The 14,719-nt window shown below is 37.0% G+C and overlaps 1 protein-coding gene across 2 annotated transcripts in view; it reads left to right on the forward strand.

Annotated features, from left to right (window-relative positions):
• LOC108550842 (uncharacterized) overlaps positions 1 to 14,719 on the forward strand; it is a 102,686-nt gene that overhangs the window by 47,786 nt on the left and 40,181 nt on the right. The window contains exons 5-8 of one of the 2 annotated variants that reach the window (XM_017904736.1): positions 3,176 to 3,429; positions 5,836 to 5,958; positions 6,975 to 7,232; positions 9,727 to 9,906. In XM_017904736.1, coding sequence (XP_017760225.1) covers positions 3,176 to 3,429; positions 5,836 to 5,958; positions 6,975 to 7,232; positions 9,727 to 9,906 — 815 coding nt within the window. The remainder of the gene's footprint in view (positions 1 to 3,175; positions 3,430 to 5,835; positions 5,959 to 6,974; positions 7,233 to 9,726; positions 9,907 to 14,719) is intronic. The other variant, XM_017904737.1, reaches the window with a different exon arrangement.

Below are 14,719 nucleotides of genomic sequence, written 5' to 3' on the forward strand. Positions count from 1 at the left end.
CTTCCCTTTCAAGGAAAGCGCAATTGTAAAGTCCATAATTGTTGTTCTTACCGTTCGTCCCGTTTGAAATGAACCTTCTCCGCAGCGAAAAGCTTCGTTCCGAAAGCTCCTTCTTTCTTCCTTTTGGCTTGCTCCTTAATCGAGCACATGCCTCTGCGCTGCGCGGAGGAACGTGTCTCTCTATTGCCCCTTGAAATTTTCCCCTTTTCGTCAGAAAACTGAATTACTGGGACAAGTTCGTAGCCGGGATTGTAGGAGAACCAGAAAAGTTTCGGATCGAGGGCCCAAACTTTTCAATACTTCGACGTGCTGGAATTACCTGACAGCGTTGTGAAATATAAAAAGATCGTGGAAAGTAAGGGAAGTGGCTGTAATGGCAAGTAAATCTTGATTTGAGCAAATGTTGAATCAAAGGAACGGGGAACGTCGAAAGTTTGACGCTCGAGAGATATTAGGGGTGGCGTTAGAAACAAGATGGCGGTTTAGAGGGGGTTGGAGTATTAGGCGGATTTAAATTTCGTTTTGTTATTAGAGTAAACATTTTGCCAGGAGAGAAATTGATTTTGGTTTACTTTCTTCTTTGTGCAAATTTATTATTGCTTTATATAAATATTTACGTTTACTATAGATAACGTAAGTACTGTAGGATGGCGAAAATTGGTTTCGAGAATTGGTTTCGAGACACCAAAAACTGATAGAACAACAAGAACAGAATAACACGAACGCAAAACTCATAAAACTAATTTAACTTAGGAAAAGAACACACAAAGATGCACTCTAATTTAAATCTCTTTCCAACATCGACCAACTCACGCTCGTGTCGGTCACAATTAATTTTTAAGGACTCTGTTTTGGTCGTCAAGGACCCTGCTTTCATGCTTTTCTTAACCTACGTTTCACCTCCTCGTAGGGACCACGCAACTTAATTTTGCTACCCAAAATAACCTTTCCATTTGCTTCTACAAAATATTGATCGGTTTATAATTTGTTTTCATTGGCAATGGCCGATTCGCGATTTCTTTCCAAAATAGGCAACTTAATTTTGCTACCCAAAATAACCTTTCCATTTGCTTCTAGAAAATATTGATCGGTTTATAATTTGTTTTCATTGGCAATGGCCGATTCGCGATTTCTTTCCAAATGGTATCCTACAGTACTGTCTTATTTTATTATGGGTTGACGTCAAATATATATTTATGGAGATTATTTAAATAGAACATACTCGTTGGAACGAAATAACAATGGGAGAGTTACGAGTATAGAGATTCTCAATGTGTCATGTATTATACAGTGAAGCTGAATTTCAATTATGTTCCTGAATTTGATAGACTTACGAGTTTATAACGGATCAGAAACTCTTTCACAGGAGTCTACACCGTCATGTTGGAAAGTATCGATCAGATATTGTATATCCAGTAGTTGCGTAAACTTTTGAAGTTAGGGCAGTAACCAATCAGGGAATTCATTTCCACGGCCAACCAATGCAAACAAAAGTTTGTTACAAAAGCTCCGGTGTACTTTATATTCTCGGCTGCGAACTTCTGGAATGTCCTCACTGGTAAATATCAGAAAAAATTCAACGAAAATTGGGTTATGTGGACCAATTAAAGGAGAAGTAAAGGACGGCGATGAAAGAAATATCATTTGTCTAATGAAAATATCGTTTTAATTTTTAATAACGGAATTTCAGAGAGTATATTTTGAACACCATCCATAGCACGGTAAAAATCTTCGAATTTTGATAAAATTTTGAGCAAGGATTTGCGCGTTATTTTATTTGATTAATAAATTAATAAAATAAATTGATAATTTTATTTTATTAGTTTACTAACCCTTTGCACTCGACGACTTTATGATTAAAGAAGAGTAGGGGTTCAAAGATTTCCTGCTATACAAATGACAATATTTTTTTAAGTAGTAAATAAGAAATGGTATACTAATTAACACGTAGAACTATTTAATTTCGATACCTTTCATATCGTTACATTATCTTAAACTTGACATATTAATTAATATCGATCTTCGAAATTTTATTAAATGGCGACTGAAGGATGCCTCTCGAGTGCAAAGGGTTAATAATTTAATCAATTAATTCGTATTATTTTGTTATAAAATTAAAAGCTTTACCTATCCTTGCGTCACGTGTTAGGAGACTATTGTTGCCAATATTGGTAAATATTTTTTAAAATTATGTATGTTCAATTTCCTACGATGGTGATCAAACTTTCGACACAAAATCATTCAACGAGAGCGAACATATATACAATAGCCAACGAAAATATTCGAATACCATATTTCAAAAGAATTCCCTAACTTAAAAATTCTGATTTTAATGACAGTTTGCGAGTAACACGTGCAATAATATTTTTATTGACAGAAAATGACTATGTATAAAATCAACGACCAAAGTTACGACAATTTTCGTCATTCTTAAGCAGAATCTCGCAGTGAGAAATTTTTATTGTACACTGCCAGAGCACCAAAATTTAAATATTTTTCAGTCAATAAAATTTCATCTCGCATCATTATCCAATTACATTAAAAAAAAACACAGATCAAATTGTACCTATTTTGTAATGATTTCACCCACGTGAAATAATACGTCAGTAATATCTGCAAATAAAAAGAATTTAACCACGTGTACTTCATTATGTTCCATGTACATCTGTACTTCCATTAAAATTAGAATTTGTCAGTTGGAATGCTCTCTTAAAATTTGTATAACATTCGAATACCTTCGTGAGCCAGTGTGTATATACTGTAAGAGCCTATACGCTCTGCGGAGAATAACAAAGCGTCGAACATAACGCAACGGACGCTTCGACCTCAGACGAGTAGCATGATTTCCGTGGTCGCGTAAACATGGTACGACTGGCACCGATCCGGTGTTGCATTGGTCGTGGGACAGGAAGTTCACAAAGGAGAAATCGTCGGCGTGCTCCTGTGCTCAGTTTCCTCGTAGACTCAGTAGTTCATCCACGCATCTCTCCGCCCGATCACAATATCCCGTCTCTTATTTCTCGCTGATCTACCTATCTACGATATATCCTCCATTCAACCGGTAAGCCTATGTTGTATCGATTAAAGCATTTCAAATTACCGTGTGATACGTACCACGGTAGTTTGGCCATTATCTTGGCAAATATTTGATGTCCGCAATCGCCATTTTCTCAAGATCGTCGATACCAGGCCACGAGTACTTGGAAGCAGACTACGAGTGCGCTCCAGGATTCTACATGGTGAGCACAACGAACAGATTACTGTGCAGAAATCGCCAATGGATAGGGCAACTACCAAAGTGTAAGATCAAAGCGAATCTCGAAGGTGCGTGCATCGAGGCCTCCTGTGATCACGTTTGCAAAGAAGTCGATGGCAGACCGGTGTGTTCCTGTTACAAAGGTTTCGTGCTGGAGGGTGACAAGTGTATCGGTAAGTTACATCTCATTTGCATACTTTCGTGTTACCGAGGCTTCGAGTACGACGTAATAACACTTAACTGCCATGCCCTCCATCGCTGTAACTAAATTTCCTCGCGCTTGAGCCACGAAATAGATATTCCATTTCGACGATCGGAAACGTCCAATTTTCGTTAATCGTATTTCGGATTACCGGCGATTTTAATTACGACATTATCGCATGATGATTTTTAATAGAAATTATACGCGTTTGATCTTTCCATAGACCGTATCACTCGCGTTGCATATTAACGAGTGAGCATGAAATATAGAGTATACCGGGCTAATCTTTATACTCAGTGGGACGTAACAAATTGCTCTGGAACGTTAATTCTTTATTGTATCCGATATTCGTTAAAATGCACGAGACCTAATCGTTGCGATGAATAAACACGGGCAATTAAGTGTTGAAAATAGTCTCTTGCGTTGGAACTTAAGTATTGAATAGTAACTCGGTATAGATAGTAACTTAGTATTGGAAACCATTTTTAATCCAGCTTAAATTGTTTTCAATTTATTGTTAATTTATTTTTAATTAATTTCCGATTTATTTCATTTAATCCAAGTGATCGTATATTTTATTACTGATTTTTAGTTTATCGATCGTAGGAATATCGTAACCATTTCAAGGCAAGATTTTACAAGATCGTTATCCTCGAGGAACGTAAAATATTTTCGACGAGTAATCGTGAAATTATCGTAAAATTGTAACGTTTCGTGATCCGATAATACCCGTGATAGTTCGTCGATTCGAACGTGCCATGACTTGCCACGGTTTTCATCCCCCTGTCTTCTGTTCTCGTTTTTAACGGTATGAATACTAAAACGCAAGAAACGATACCATTTTCCCTCGGAAGGCGATCTGTCGAGGCGGTGGAAAAGAAATTTCCCGAGATGAAATATCGACAGGATACTCGTTGAAATATCGACAGTATCCGCGTTCTGCTAGAGACAAGTTCTTCCTGTCCGTATTAAAACATCAACGATTTCGTTCCTGAAATCCATTCCCCCTATTTTCTTCTTCACCGACGAAATATATCAGCTCGTTCCTCATAAAACCGAGGGACGGTTATAAAATTTTATATCCAGCTTCGTTTGTGCATACTGAAACGGATAGAAATGCTGGAAACCGAGACATCGCTCTGGTCTCGTCTCTTTCTATATGTTCCCCGAGTTTATCACGGGGTAGATCTTAATTTTGGTGTAGGTTTACGAGTACAGGTTCATCTTCATTTTACTCCATGAAATTTCTTCGTTTAGGTACAATTTTCAAGAAACATTTAACAAATATCTAATAAAAATCGCGTCTCTTGCGTTTATCACCGAATAGATCTTAATTTCGGTACAAGCTTCTGAAAAATAATTCTTTTCAATTTTCCAAATCTCATTTTAGAGGGTTACTTAGCAACAGCTTATCCTAGAAATTTTATTCCATAGAAATTTTTGATTTCGATATAGATTTACAAAGAAAGTTTTAATTTTAGTAATTAATCTAAATTTCTTCGGATAGAAATGATTTTAAAGGGATTCCTGGCGACAATTGAGCGCAAACGGGGGGTTAAAGAAGTCCAGGACGGGAATTGAATAAAACACGAATCGTATAAGAAGTTAGTCGATTCGAGTTGAATGAGAAAGTAGTTTAAATCAAGAGAAATTTCGAATTAACGGCTGTTGGAAAAATTAGGTCCTGGCGTACGGTAAAATATCGTTAATCCAGGCGAATCGCGAAGACAGGTAATCCGAATTAGTTAAAAGTCTGGCTTAACCGACTACGGTGAAACAAAGTTCCACTCTATTCCAGGGAGGATATGAAAAAGAACGTGAAAGAATGGCTGACCGGAATAAATTGGTGGAACAAGAAATACGAGTCGAATGAAACTTTCAAATAACTAAGTTTCCATGAGCGAGATTCATTCTATTTACATATCTCTTCGTTAATGTTTTCCCATTTCAGAATTTCGCGTTATCCTTTCAAGTGTCCTTCGTATCGTATCGCGCAGTTTGCATTGCATTTTCGTAGATATTCGGTTAAAATTTTTCGCCACGGGAATAAACGAAAAATAAACGAAGAGTCGTCCATTTCGAAATTAAATCTAAAAATTGTAATGAGGTAAAAATTCATTAAACGTCGCGTTTTTAATTTCTACGAGAGACGTTATTGATTTTATATTTTTAAAAAAATTCAGATTCGAATTGAAATTAATTTAATTACCGTGTAATTAATGCTCGTTTCTCGTAAGAGAATATTCAAGGAACACGATACACGCGTTGAATCGTTATTATCCTTATGACGGATCACCCACGCGAGATAAATCGAGATCAGAAACGTCGCGTGGAGTTGGCAAAATTTCAGAAATTACACGTACTCGTTAAAATTCAGATGTGAACGAATGCAAGGATAACAAGGGAGGTTGCGAACATAAATGCGTGAACACCGCGGGATCCTTTCGTTGTGAGTGTCCAAAGGGGATGAAACTAGAGGAAGACAGGTTCACGTGCAAGGGTGAGTTATCTGCATCGGATATACATTCTTCGAATATTTCGTTCTCTCTCACGCTCAGTGAGAAAGCAACAAGTGTAAACGCCATCGCAAAAATCGATGTCGATTATTACCGAAATTTCGATCACCTCTATTTATATTTATCTAAAAATGTTAGCAATTTCTTCCTTTCCCATTTTATTTTTCGCTTTATTTATTGCTTTATTATTTTTCCATGGAACAAATTATTTTGAATCGTGCAATTCGAATATATCTTTCAAATTTATATTTCACGAGTTTACGTAACCTCCGATATCGGGTGGAAAATGGTGTAAGTGATATCTCAGTACAAGTTGTATCACAATTTCCCAGCAGATGGAAAGCACTTAGCAGGAGAGACAGCTAAATGACCAAACAATTGAACAAATCTATTAAAAAATTTTTATATTTCTTCGAATTTTACTCATTGATAAAACCTGTTAAATACAATTTTAGTCACGCGCAAATACGTAAATGCAAATAGGTAATTGTGATATTTGACACTATGCACAACGAGTTACGAGATATTTGGTATTACGTAAAATGACTTAAATAGGTACAGGGTTTTTCGAGAATTCAAGATTTTCTGTACAGATGGAAAGTATTGGGAATTTTAAAAAGGAAAATTTGGGGTTTCCTGAATTTAAATTTGGGTATTATTTGTTGCAAGTTGTTTAGGGTGGTTTCGATGATACGACACTCTGAATGTGATGGCTGTAAGAGAAGTTTTATTTGGGGTGAATGGTGGACTTGCAGAGATGGAGGATTTTTGTGGAAATTGTGATAATTAGGTATGACGAATATTCATCGTCGATGCGAAGAATAAGAAGAAATGTAAAAATTGGAGGCTAGAAATTACTCGTTACGCCATTTTCCATTATCCCAGATACCCATTGCATTACTCGATCGAGAAACGAGAACGTGCCAGATATTCACGTGTCAGTCGAATTTGAACTCGAGCCAGAGGAACGTAAAATTATTCGTACGATTTCGTTACGCAGACATCAACGAATGCCTATTGAACAACGGACACGGACCTTGTCAGGATACGTGTCGGAACACCATAGGCGGCTATGAATGTTCCTGCGACGGTCTACAGGACACCGTGCTGTCAGCCGACAACCACACGTGTCAGGACGCGGGCCCGTGTAGCGTCAACAACGCCGGATGCTCCCACACCTGTCTCTCCACGATGGGACGAGTATTTTGTCTCTGCCCTGACGGTTTCATCCTAGAGGACGACTGGAAGACCTGTCAAGGTAATGGAATTTGTTCCACGTTTACCAGCCTTCCTCTCCCTCTCCCTTGTTTTTCCTTCGAGTCATCCAGACAGAGGAAATTTCAATATCCCACACCGCGGAAGAACCCTGAAAAATATTGAATTACAGCGTGTCCCAAGCGAGAACGAGTGACTCCATCATCGCGTTTGACTCTCCATAATGTAGTACGTGCGGTGCATTTAATCGTGACATTATCGATCACGAAACCAAAATTCCCTCCTCGAGATTTCCCTTAAATCACGCTCAATAGAGGCACAGGACGTTTGAATCGGAAATTTTTCCGTGGGTATTTTAAACGGTCCATGGATGCTGCGAACGATCTGTATAGTTGGTTAAAATTTCTCCAGGCAAATTAGATAGTATAGATTTACAATGCCGTTTCGCGCTGTTATCCTGCATATTCGAGTCGCCAGGGATTTTAAATGAAATTTCGAGTGTTAAACGCACACGTATTTGCATACGTGAATTTTTAATCGCTGATGTTGCACTATGCTAACGTAGTAATACAGTGGTGTAGATTTACATTTATCGTAATATATTATACCGTAGATTTCGAATGAAATTTCGGCAGTGTTAAATATACGTATATTTGCATCGGTATAAGTATAAATCATATAACGTTTCGATTTGATAAAGCGCGGAGTTCGTTTCGCGTAATTTCTCTGCGAATATGTATATATGCAAGGGTTCGTTGTTCTATATGTTCAACAAATTGAGAACAACGTTCCGCAAGCAGGAGACCTCTTAATTAGTCTCGTCAGAGAAATCGAGAATGTGTGTAATACGCGTGTGCAACAGACTCGTGGACAGAGACATTCCTCTCCTTTTATGTTTCCAATCTCCTTTTTTGCTTATGCACAAAGGATACATCGTTTCTAAAGATGCACGAGTCATTAATGAGTTCTTCCTGTTAATAGCTCGCTTTCAAGAAGCTTCTTTTATTCCTGGGAAAATTTTTTCAAACGAATATAACGTCGATCATTTTCTGTATTTAATATTATAATTACATTCGGAGATAAAAATTTGTAAAATCTGTCGAAAGTCACGTTTTTCAGGCTCGTAATTAAATATAATAATTAATATGATTAGAAAAGGATATTATTAATTTCTAGCAGGGGAGGGTTATTGTGTGAAGACTTTTCATTGCAATTCTTTCTTCGTGCAAATTCTGGAAGGACTGTTTGAAACGAATAAAGGATCAAAAATTTATATTTTATTATCCTAGAAATGACAATAATTCCGCCTTTGTTCCTTTTGAAAAATTGAATACATGTATTATCCTTTGCTCCGTATATAAGAAGCTTTGCTCGAATAGAATCTTTTATACAAAAGTCTACTAAGACCCTTGGTTATTATCCCATTGATTCACGAGAAAAACCGTCAATGCTAGTAAAATTCGCTTATTCGAAAATATTTTTCTATTAGGCGTCGGCTCTATCCGAATTACTGTTTTGCTTACATCGGTCACTGAAAGAGAAGGTAAACGGGTGCTCGAATTCGGTTACTCTGGTATAACCTGTGGTTTGGTAAACAAGGATTTATGGGTAATCAAAGGAGAAATCGATGAACTTCTGTCGCAGAATCGAACCAAATAACCAAAATGTTTTCTTCCCAGCTGTGCTAGGTTAAACGAAATTCCATCGCAGCACTTGCCGCGAAATGATCCGCATAAAGGAGAATTAGCATTAAAATTTAACAAATGAAATATGATGCTGTTAGAACTTACGCATTTAAATATATGAATACTTTTACGTTTATTATTCGTGCAAAGTAACATACTAAACTTTTCCCGTTTCAGCTTCCACGGTATTCTCTGGAAGCTAATTAGGAACTGACCCATAACATTTATCCTTCCACCCACATATTCTCTATTTTCTTCGTTTAATTCGGGCTAACTCCGCAGACATTCTTGGGAAACATTTTACGATGATCCTTTTTACGCCTCGGTCTCAAAGCTCTTCTTCAAGCACTTCTATATTTAATTATTAATGGTCCGTCATTGAGAAATAGAGTTCACCGATGCAGAATTTTCATTTGCACGATATTGTCACCAAAAATTAATAAATTGTCATAAAAATCAATCAGAGATTTTGGTATCAATTAGAGTAACTTAGAGCAGTTAGGTGTGAGCTAGGTGTAAGTCGAGTTTTTTTTTAAAAAATACAAAAATTTTCTACCAAAAATTGAATCACTAATCAAAGAAAGAAGACACAAAGGTATTTCATTCCTTTCTTCAATATAGGCGATCACGTTCTTCCAAGAAAAGGGATAATTTGATCACTATAAGTTTGGAGATCCCTTATCTAACTACACTCCTTTCGAGTTAATACACTTCTGTCAGAAGAACACCTATAATATTTGGAATCTTCAATATCGATGATCTTAACAAATATTAAATTATCTTTCATCGAGAGAGGAATGAAATTATTGATCCAGGAGCGAAGACTTCATGTATGTTTCGTTTACTTTCCAGATGTGGACGAGTGTGCCCAGCCAGATTTGCAGACGGAAATGTGCCGGTACGGCTGCATCAACACCGCAGGATCTTATCGGTGCGCTGAGCCAATGGAGTTGAAGGATCAACCGATACTGGACAGCTTGTCGATCACGTGCCTGCCGGGCTACGAGGCCACCCCCGATGGAACTTGTATCGGTAAGTGGTTTAATCCGTACGGGTGATTTAACAGGAAGTTGGATTTGCCGGCTAAGCCCCGCGGCGGACACTTTTCACTGCGAACATCCACTCGGGCCCCGTAATACATTGTACTTCGGTCATCCCGCCATTTCTGCCATTCCGTCAGCGTTCCTCCGCTTCGCGAGACCGATTACCGATTCCTTCAATCTTCTAATTCGAATGCGATCCCTGGTGTTAACCCTTTGCACTCGAGAGGTGAACCTAAGTCACCGTTTAATCAAATTTCGAAGATCGAAGTTTAAAATAACGCAACGATGAGTGGAATGTCGAAATAAAATAATTCCAAGTGTTAATTTCTATCCGATTTCTTGTTTACCGATTTAAAAATATCGTCGACTTTATTATAGCGGAAAATCTTCGAATTATTGTCCTTTTGTAAGGAAAAGATTAACGAGTGCGGAGGGTTAAATTTATAATAAGTTGTACTTTGGTCGTCTCGAGATTACTCTGATTCTGATGGTATTTTCCTATTTTATGGAAGGAATAAGTAGCTCTTTGGAATAGGTTTATACAGTATATAAATTGTAATAGATTAGATTTGTAAATTATAAATTAGTCAAATTTTCAGAGTAGATTTTTGAAGTCACTGGTGAGTGATCTATTGTTTTCAAATTTAGGTGTAAATTAGTCTAGGAAATTGACGTCACAAATTTTTGAATATTTTCAACGTAGCAAATATTTTCTAAATTTATAATTTGGACGTCAATGTAGAAATTTCAAAAATTATTTCAATCTCTCTATTTTCTCTATGTACAATTATTCTACGTTCTACTGACAGGTGAACGCTTTAATTGCTATATTATACCGTCAGGAATAATCAGGTCAGTTCGTCGTTTAGACGAAGAATAGACGAATCTCGAGTTAGGTGTCTTTATATACACTTGCTGATGCACCGTATTCGAAACAACGAGACATCCTTGAATTCGTGACGACGATATCCTTCGTTGACCGGCATAATTGCGTTTGTCGTTCATTTCGCGGCGCGAAATTTCAGTACAGCCAACCGATGGGTAGTACGATAACAATTCCCCATGGGGAGATGAGCGTTCTAACGAGATTCTGCCGCCTGGTCCTAGTCGTGCCCCATAATACCGTTCTAGACGATCCGAGTACGTAATCGAATTAGCTTGCACATGGATCCACTCGGTAGGCTGGCGGCTTCTCCGCTGCAATATTGGGTCGAGATTCTGGATCATCAACCGTCGGAAAACTGTTCGAATTAATAGCATCGTGGTTGCTTGGATACGTTTCGGTTAATTTCGGGCAAACTTGTCAATCATTTTCCAATTGTTCCAGTAAATTGATAAAATATCCTGCAGTTGTAGACTCTGTTCTACAAATTCAGATGGAAGTCCGATGGAAGGATCCGTGTCGAGGAATATACAGTGTGTCCATTTCATCTGCAAACGTGCAATCTCGAAAGACATGTCTGATGGAGAAAACTATTTTGGATAATTATCATAGAATTATTGGATGTCAAGTGTATCTGCAAATATGATGTAGTTCCTATTTAAAAATTTCACTGGATTTTTGGAGATTTACAGGATCAAAGTATCATTATGATTGGTCCTTTTTTATATGCATTCCAGATAAAATAAACACACTGTATAGTACTTTGTTTCGATAGGAGATATTTTATTTCGTATTTATAAAATTAAAATTTAATAAATTTTATATTTAATCGTGTTTGCATTGAACAGATAAATAATTGCATAATTTGATAAAGTAACGTGGTTACGGTTCCAGAAAAATGAATTTGATGAACAGTCAGTTATGATTTTCATTGTTTTTAGAATTTGCAATATTTCATTTTAAGATTGTAATGGAATGATAACAACGATATTAACAAGAGTCCTATTCCACTGATAAACTGTTGCATTTGTAAGCGACTCTTGGGCCTGCAGCTACATTTTGTACTTTCTCCAGATACGTCTAGAAATTTGCATCTGTATCGTTCTTACTGTTACTTCGTAATTAGAGTCTTCAGCGAAGTAAATGCTCTAACAAGATCCCATTTCCGACTTCGTTGGTCTTTGCAACACTTAAACTCATTAGACCGTGCGATCGAGTTATGAGAGGGAATTGATATGCAGATGAGAAGACGTATACTTGATGATCTTTCATTGTCAACTTTCGTTCACTCTATGTCATATACAGAATTTTATTCCACTTACGAAAATTGTATTTTTTCGAGCATTTCAAAGCGTTTCCTCTTTTTGATTTTCCACTCGAAAATAGGCCGAAGTATAAATGCAAATTAATCGCGTCAAAAATTTTAGGTAAAAATCGTGATTAAGGGTGAAAACTGAATAGAACTCGGTTCAGTTGTTACTGTTTGCTTGTGTCGAGTATGAATTAGAAACTATACTTATCATCGCAACTATCTAAGTGGAATTAGTCGAATACCATTGTCAACACATAACATCTTATTAGACCCATTTGTGTATTGAGATGTCAATATGAAACTTGGGTCCTAAATTCAACTATTTGTCATGCAAAACTTGTAGCTTTGCGTCTTCCTTAGTCTCCGTCAAGCCATTTCAGAGATTAATCTATGGAACCATGGAACTATCGAATTTTACCAATGAAATACGATATTGCTATTAGGTATCTCGATATAGCTTGCTCTTCCACTGAGACTTTCCTTCGGTTTTCAATAATGGAAGAAAATTTGGAAAATCATGATTTTTCTATACCTTTTCCACGTGGAAAAAGAACTTCATCGGATAAATAATAATTCGATTAGTAATAATTACTTCAATATAGTAATCGGAATAATCCCAATATCCTTTCAAACGCGATACTACTTAAATAATAATTCGATTAATAATAATTATTTCAATACAGTAATCAGAATAATCCCAATATCCTTTCGAACACGGTGCTCGGAATAATTTTGAAATATTTCCAGCAGAGCAATCGGCATAATTTCAAAACTCTTTAACACTAGAACTACCGATCATTAATAGGTACTTAAACATTATAGATAACGATTATAGATAATAGTAATTTTAGTGGTAGTATAAAGATGAGCAAATATATCAATCACAGTTTTATCACAATAAATTTTTAAAAAACAGGTATATACCTTCAGTAATTGCAAAAAGGAAAGTTCCCAGACCAGTAGTCCTAGTGTTAAACAGAGTAACTAAAAAATTCTTCCAATAGAATAATCAGAATAATTCCCCAAAACTCCTCAATTAGAATAACATCGGAGTTCTTTCCATCTGACAATCGAAATATTTTTCATTCTCCAATTTTAGTCCATCAGAAAATTAGTAAATATATTAATCACAGTTCTATTTCAATATGAGTGGACAATAATTTTTTTAAAAGTAGGTATTTGTTTTGAGTAATCGTAAAAAGGAAAGTTCCCAGACCAGTAGTTCTAGTGTTAAACAGAGTAACTAGAATAACTCCAGAATCCTTTCAATAAAATAATCGGAATAATTCCCCAAAATTCCTCAATTAGAGTGATATCGGAGTTCTTTCCATCTGACAATCGAAATACTTTCCATTCTCCAATTTTAGTCCATCAGAATATTTTAATTCCGCGAGGACTCCAAGGAACCAAGAGACGAAGTTTTACGAAACTCAATTCTCACCCTTCGAACCCTTTCCTAATTTGCCTCCGTTTTACAGCTCCAATTCGAAACGAACTCGTCGGGGGGTTGCAGGAAACAGTCGTCGGAGGGACGGAATGATTTAAGGGGGTCTCTATAGGCATCACCGCGTTCGCGATTCCGATTACAAGGTGACAGTTCGCCGGAATTTCCCCCAGGGGGCATAAACGGCAGCTGGTTGAAAAGACGGGGATAAATGCGAGAACGGGGATGAATTCATTAATGAAATTATGCTCGGTTCATTATATAACGCACGGGGTGGTTGTTTCCGGCGGAGACGAGTTAATTCGGAGGAATTAAAAAATTCGCGGTAGCAATTTATCGGGAAGTTTGAACGGGCTGAAATGAAATTTTCAGCTTGGCACGTCGTAAATCGTCGGTATACCGATGATTAATTTTTCGTTCAGGTTGTTATGATGCCCCGCTGAGCAGCTGCGGATGACAACTTCGGGGATGGTTCGCTTTGAATTATCGAAACGTTGTTTTTATTAATTACCCAGTGAAACAATGAATCGTACACATTCGGGATGTATTTACTTGTCAGAAGATTCGCAAATTTCGCCACATTTAACCAACTGTCAATGAAACGTGCACGAACCGTTTCAGAAAGGTGTTGTTGGGATCCCCCCACTTTATTTACTTTATTTTGAGGGCTGTGTTGTCTTCGGTCTAGACTCTTGCGGTTCCTACTGATGTAGTCTAGTGTTCCTATAGTACTGACCTATTGGTAGATATCCCCGTGGTCGACGTTGCTATTGATAGGGTAGCAGGTAGAAGGAACCTCCAGCAGACCAATCACATTCCAATTTAACATACGTTTAATGCGCTAGAAACTAGATACGATAGTACACATATAAAAGAACCAAAACTTACAAAAGGGTTACAGATGAAAACTTAGGCTATGAGATAGATGGCTCCAGCATGAAGCACTCGCGATCTGAAATCAAACTTAATCTACCTTATCGCTATAGGATAATATAAACTTAAGAGCTATCTTATATTAGCATACCTGTTTGCCTATATAGAGTTTTTGCTTTTAAGTTGGTAAGGTGCAGTGGGTGGACTAGATAAATAAATAAATAAATAAATAAATAGGAAGAGAGAAGGATGAGGGAGGAGGAGGTAGATGGGGTATATATTTTCATTTA

The sequence above is a fragment of the Eufriesea mexicana genome, unplaced genomic scaffold (genome assembly GCF_001483705.2).
Source record: "Eufriesea mexicana isolate 0111107269 unplaced genomic scaffold, ASM148370v2 scaffold3185, whole genome shotgun sequence".
Taxonomy (NCBI): Eukaryota; Metazoa; Arthropoda; class Insecta; order Hymenoptera; family Apidae; genus Eufriesea; species Eufriesea mexicana.